Consider the following 7,309-nt stretch of genomic DNA (forward strand, 5'->3'; position numbering starts at 1 on the left):
TGGTAGTCATACAAATTTTGTTTGTTAATTTCTTGTTGGAAGGGTGTCCAAGATTTCCAACAAACTTTGAATATTAATGTAGCTTTTGTTTATTCTTTGTTGGCAGCATTTTTAAGAGTTCACATCTATACTTCATAAGGTTCAGTAAGAATACGTTTGCCAAAGTTGTTGTAAATGGTACACACGAGAGTACGAACTTGATGAGCATATTTTTATGGTACTTAGGCAGGCAAGAACTCCAAATTCTCTTAACCATATACCTCCCTAGGCTCGATCATGTCGATAGTTTGGATTTGAGGACACGTGGCTGAGGTTCATCGTGCAGGTGTGGAGAGAGAGTGAGAGAATTACACGTAGAGAATTAATCAGAGTCGTTGAAGATCGATGCTGGCGTCAATGCAATATTTAGGGACACTTTGTTACGGCCACCATGATGCACGTTTGATACATACGACCATCGGAATTATTAGATTATAAATTAGGTATGCACTTGTGTATGGTTTAAATTATGGTCAACTCAGGCATTTTCCTCTGCGGCTGAATATTCTGGACGTTAAGAAACAGGAAACGGGGTCGTAGATTCAGTGAACGGCTGAATATTTTCTTAATATACTTTACATTGCAAATTCAATGAGTTCGGTTTTTTCTCTTTCTTTTTCTATGTAATGCTTCATTATTGAAAATTAAATAAGAACAACGATATATAATCAGCATGTTGCTAATTAGGAAATTCTTTGGAAAATAAAATTTGCATGTGACAGGCCGTATATAATGTGCAACGTTAAACATTACTCAATCTTTGTCAACAACATGATATTAATTGGCCAATTAAATCAGGCCCTGCCTATGTTTGTAATGGCATATTCTATCATTTACATGTACGAAATATTAAGAATATGATTAAAGATGTAAATTGATAGGATACTCCCTATTTTTGAGATATCCAATCTAAAATTGTTTAGCTGTTAAAATATTCAAATACTATTTAAACTCCCATAAAATTACAAAATACTATTTAAAATTGAATCTTTATAGTAAACAACTATCCGTTAATTATCCAATTCCGTTAAATATCCGTTTAACTGGGAAAATTGGCAAAGATTTGGAGTGTTTGTCATCCTTCTATGAGTTCAATCCCTACTAAATTTGCACCATAATTCAACTAATATAATTTAATATTACATTTATTAGTTTATGAAAAAGTATGTTAGTTCAATTTGTTACAAGTTCTATGGCCATGTATTTGATGCAAACAACCTTTCTTCCAGAAAGTGTGGTACAAGAAATTGATAGATTAAACAGAAATTTTATATGGGGACACGGTGCAAATGAGAGGAAGATTCATGCGATGAGTTGGGAGAAAATTTGTTTTTCAAGGGAGGAGGGTGGATTACAGATTAAAGACTCTAGCAAATTCAATTTGGCTCTGCTTGCCGAGCTTGGATGGAGCATTTGGCAATATAAGGATAGTTATTGGGTGAATTTATTGAAGAAAAAATATTTAAAATCCCATGATTTTATGACAGTGAGAGCAAAGCCAAATGACTCTCATATATGGAAGAGTATCCTAAAGGGTAGATTGATTTTGGAGAAAGGTTTGGGGGTAAATATTAATAATGGACAATGTGCTAGATTTTGGATAGACAATTGGTTGGGATGTGGTCCTCTAATTAATTTTGCTACTTCTCCTTTGACAGATTTGGAAGTTGATTTACCAGTAACAAGTTACTGTAACGAAGTTGGTGAATGGGATATTGAGCAAATGAGGTTAGTTCTACCTAACCAAATTATTTTAATGATTCTTGCTCTATTTATAGATACTGAAAGTGAAGAACTAGACACGGGATCTTGGATTTTGACGAGTGATGGTAGATTTTCTATCAAGTCGGCTTATCAAATTCAACTACACGATTCTGCACCAGCATTGAGTTACTGGAGGAAAATTTGGAAATTCAAGTCTTCTATGAGAGTTAGAATCTTCACATGGAGAGTAATGCATGATTCGTTATCAACTTAGCATGGCTATTGAATCTATTAGCAGGTGTGTCGGCTTCTTGTATATGGTGTGGGTGTATATCAGAATCAATAATGCATGCATTAAGCGATTGTAATTCTTCAAGAAATATGTGGATGCAGTTTAAGCCAGAAATTATACATGGAGATTTCTTTCTTCAAAATTTGCAGCATTGGGTAATGAAGAATTGCCTAAATGTAGAGACATTTGATGGTATCCCATGGGGATTAATATTTGTTTATACATTGTGGATGCTGTGGTATTGGAGGAACAAGATGTTGTTTGATAGTTCTTTTATGTGGCCTTACAGTGCGAGGCAGTAGATATGGACCAAGGCAAATGAGGCTTTTGATAATTTAAGCAGGGAATAGATTAGATTAAGACGAGTTCTTGATAGCTTGGGAGAGGCCTAAAATGTCCTTTGTCAAGCTTAATGTTGATAGTAGTGCTAAGGGGCAACCAGGAATTGCAGTTGGAGGTGGATTGATTCGTGATGAGCTTGGTATGTGGGTTGTTGGATTCACTTACAAAATCGATATCTCAAACTCATTGACAGCTGAATTGTGGGCACTTTATCAAGGCTTAAAATTGTGCTGGGTTAGGGGGTACCAAATACTCACTTATTGAGTGGAATAAGAAAGCTTCTTAATTTAAATTGGAAATGCTTTTTATTTCATGTTCATCGTGAAGCCAATCAGTGTGTCGATTAGATGGTAACACATAATCGGGTTTTAGCACCAGGTCTTCATATTTTTAATTCTCCACCCACTAGGATTATTTATTTTTTACTTGCAGATAATCTACGTATATCTTGGCTTAGAATGATATAATTAATTTTTATTTTATTCCCTAGTATAAAAAAAGAAGAAGGTATGTTAGTTGAGATGATAAAGATTGTGTTAAGGTATGGAGGACAAAAATTCAAATCCCACAAAATTTAAAATTTTTGTAACATTTTATATAATCGGATTCAAGTTTAAAATATCTTAAAAGTGATAATCAAAATCTATTCAAATTTGTGTTGAAATTTAAAAACATTACCCTAATTCATATAATCGAATACAGAATATCCTAATCTTATATTATCGAATTGAATATCTGCGGGTAACCATATTACAATAGCCCATTTACATTCCCAAATATGATTTCCATCCTTTACTTTTGATTAAACGAAAACATTTATTTTTGTTTTGGAAAGCAGTGGTAGTTAATGGAACTCAAACCAATTTGAATGTATAAAGATGCATGTGTTGGGGACCTTTTTAAAGCCCAATTAGAGTAGAGTCTGGACCCATAAGATTTGGGAGGACTGGAGACATTTTACAGTTTGCGTTCATGTTCATTGACGATGAGCATGGCTTGTTTATGGGTCAAACACATATCAGAAAGAATACATATAATATACGCAAAGCATTAAGCACATTTAATAATGCTCCATCTTTCATGAACAATCTACTTTCCCTTCTTGAGGAATATTTCTTGTCATGTTTAGAGAAATTCACTTTCACTTATTAGAAACTTGTGACTTGACTAGACAGCTATTGGCAAGTCTCCAAGGCAGCAAATTTGTTCCAACTGCAAATGAATGTGAGGAAAGGCATTAATAAAGAAATTCATGATCGTCAATCCTAGTAATTTGAATAAGCCAAAAGCATGCTCTTCTAATTTGCTTACAAAATCAGCAAGAAATTTTCCATACAGCAGTTGTTGGTTCAAACCTCCAACAGCTAAGGTGTCCTAATTTCCTTTTAATTTGGTCAAGACATGCTTTGAATTGAATCCCCGATTATTCCTTCATTTTTCTTTGTTCTGAACGTTGACCATGGGGAATTTATTGGACAAGGGATTGAGTCTTTGGTGCCTTATTATATGTGCCACACTACATCGATCGCTTTTAGTAAATTTCGCTGTTGGTAAATGTATGTCCCAATACAAATAAAATAAATTATTCAGCATAAATTTGGTCCTGCAAACATGGGAGAATGAGATAATCAATTTGCAGGTGAACATTATTGATGGTTCATTTATATTGGAAGAGTAATAGACAAGTCTAATGTTGGTTGCTAAACAAAGAGAAGTTGTTTGGAACTTTCTCTTCTCTTTCATCAAGAATTATAGAGTGTTTACAAAGAGGTATTTATACCTCAATGATAAAATTGTTCTAAAAGAGTAGAAAGGAAAAGACTAAAACCATACGCAAAAAGACTAACTATTTACAATAATACCAAACTTAATAATTTCCATATTTTCATTCTCAAATCTAATACAATTTCAAGTACGCATAAAATTGGAATGAGCGTCTGGAAACTAATTAAGTTGTCTTCAAGCCTTGTTCAAAGAAGCCGTGGAATGCCTCCATTTCATCTTTGTTGAGTGCCAAACCGATCTCAATACCTCCTTCCTCGTCTCTACTGTCACCAAGATATATAGCTCCCGAAACATCAATCTGAACCACTTCGGTCTTCTTTGGTTTTCCCCACCCAAAATCTGTCTCGTAAGCACGCAACTTGGGGGAGCCAGAGATCGTGACAAGATGACCCGTTTCAGATATTTCCTTCCAATTAGTAAGCCACTTCTCTGCTTCTCTCAATGCCCCTTTTTCAAATTCCCATACTCTTTTTCCAATGGCTTTTGTAGCCGCTACCACCCCATTCTCTCCCAGCAGTTCTCTCCTCTTCATTCGTACAAAGCATATTGATAGACAGTTGCCCAAGTATGTCTCTGGTATTGCAAATTCAGGGCGGTTTCGACAGTCTGCCACGAAGCAGAAGTAATGAAATTCGTCATCTTCATGTTTTCCTCTGCCGCAAAGCTCTTGGGCTTTAATCAAAGAAGTCCACACAAAAGCACATGACACCACGAATGTTGATGCGCGTAGCTGCTCCGATTCATTTTGCTTCAGGCACCGAATCAAGACACAACGTTTTAGTCTGTCGATGTCACCCCGGCCCATTACAAATGTGGCTCGAACCTTGTTTGCTAGAATGTCGTGGGCTGGTACCTTGTCCTCCTCCCAATCCGAAGCCCAACTCCACCATTCAGTCATGAGAATGGACTCAAGCCCACGAGAGTCCTTTTCCCTGATCACATTCCTTTCCAAGAACGGCACTGACTTCTCAAGACAAGCTGCCGAGTTTCCACCTGACCTCAAAATGGACGCCCAAGCTTTCATGAAATGATTGAATGACCTTCCATCTGCTGCCACATGACAAAACGTCGCTCCAATGCATATTCCCGAATTCGGAAACACTGTGACTTGCAAGGCCAGAAGAGGCAGAACACGTGTGTTGTTCAGCACACGGGAGGGCTGCAGCTGTGGGACAAAAGGGTGTAGTTCCTTGACGTCTCGAGCAAGGTAGGCTACCGTTCGATCGAAATCAGCGGAAGACTCAGCAACGGTGAAAGAGACGCAATCGCCATCTGTGTACAGGATATGGGGCTTGTGGGGTGAGGGAGGGCATATGAGTTTGGCAGCGAAAGGGTAAAAGGTTTGGAGAGCGTGAGAAAGAGATGTTCTGAGAGAGGGGAGAATGGTCTGTGTGAAATAGAGAGTAGAGTAAGGGAATTCGTAGAAGAAGAGGCGTTGCATGGGACGGCAAACAAGCCATGGGACGTCAAAGAAAGTGAGGGGAAGGGAGGTATCGGGCACAGAGCCTGGCGGTGGAGAAGCATTGCTATGGTCAAGGACTTTGATTGTGCAGGGTCCGGCCATTTTTCCCTTTCGGAATAAAGAAGCGAAAAGTCTGGGCCCAAAATGTCAAACCTGTGGAAGCCAACATTTATAGAAGGCGGCTTTTGATCTTATCTTCTCAATTTTCTCTTTTACTGACAATTGACACCCTAATGATGACACAAATTCTCAAAATATCTTTGTATATTATAACTGGCAGCAGCGAAGTATATTTTGTAAACAAATTTTTGTATTGGAAGAATATAAAAAAGTAAAAATTAATGCTATTTTAAATTGCTCATACGCAACAAAATCATCGAATCATAAGGCCTAAGGGTCGTAACGTGCGGGTCTGAGAACCCGTCCGTCAGACGCGGGTAAAAATTAAAATCTTGTTAGAAGTCGTCATCAATCTTTTTTATCTAAAGTGTGATTGGTCACCTATTAATCCGCTTCTATCGACGAAGTTCTAAATTGATTTTAGATTCGTCGACAAAACGAGAACTGGTCCATGTTTTCAGAGATGGGTTCGGGAGTGCGGTTACGTACAGAGAAGGGTTAGCACCTCCGTGGCGCCCGTTTCACGAACGGTACCATTTAATCTTAAGTTATCTTAATATAGTCTTTTCTTAATTTAATCCCTACTTTATTAATTAAATTTTTATTAAATTGACAGACTGAGTTTTTTATTTGGTTTTACGTATGCACATGATGCAAGCGTAAAATGATGTTATGACTTGTTTATTTTAAATGATGGAGTCGGTAATCTTTTATTGAAAAATTATTCGAAGACCATCCCAACGCTTTGGTGAAGTCTCGAAATTTTCCTCACCTAGAGATATCCCCGGAAGAACTCGTCTCTACAAGCTCCTCGGAGAAATCCCATCATCTGGATTCCCGCGCCATTTGCAAAATAAGAGTGGCATGCAATAACAGTATAAAATGATGGTATCTACATGCACGCGTTTATTGATTGTTTAAAAATTTTTTTGATTATTTATTATTTATTATTTTTTACTTATATATACTTTATTTTTTGGTTTTCTATTTAAATCCATATTTGTTGTTGGTCAATTTTTTTACTTGATTACAAAGCTTATCTAATAAATGATTAATTAATTTTTAAACGATTGGATTAACTTTATTTAGTAATATTTATTTAAATTAATTCGAATGTAACAAAATTTTCCTACATATATTATTTTTTAACAATGACTATTTGACTTAATGGGTTTTGAAATCTAGAGTTCGGATTTATCCCGACGCTTCGGTGAAAATCCGTCTTGAACTTCGTACCCGAAAAACATCCACCCAAAAGAGGTAACTCTTTGCCCCTTTTAGGTGGTAATACTCAAATATTTATTCAAATTATATTATTTATTTATTATTTATTTATTATTATTTTTTGATTTTTTAATATTAAATATAAGTATTCATATTATATAAATATTTCTTTCTTAAAAAATAAATGCATTTTAATTAAAATGGGCTAGACCCAACACTAACTAAAACAAGTCCAAGCAAAAAGAAAAGGGTTATACCTTGTTGGGCTGCAATTGGCCCAATTTGGTGGCCCGCAGGAGCCCAAATCCACTACGCCCGGCCTGCTTCTGGAAGCCCACGAG

General features: G+C 36.4%; 1 protein-coding gene across 1 annotated transcript; it reads right to left on the minus strand.

The window, feature by feature from the left end:
* Positions 4,076-5,785, minus strand: LOC18608603 (coumaroyl-CoA:anthocyanidin 3-O-glucoside-6''-O-coumaroyltransferase 1). Its single transcript, XM_007043389.2, has one exon. The coding sequence runs from the start codon at positions 5,724-5,726 to the stop codon at positions 4,326-4,328; it is 1,401 nt and encodes a 466-aa protein (XP_007043451.2). The 5' UTR covers positions 5,727-5,785; the 3' UTR covers positions 4,076-4,325.

Source organism: Theobroma cacao, chromosome 2, assembly GCF_000208745.1.
Source record: "Theobroma cacao cultivar B97-61/B2 chromosome 2, Criollo_cocoa_genome_V2, whole genome shotgun sequence".
In the NCBI taxonomy this organism is placed as follows: Eukaryota; Viridiplantae; Streptophyta; class Magnoliopsida; order Malvales; family Malvaceae; genus Theobroma; species Theobroma cacao.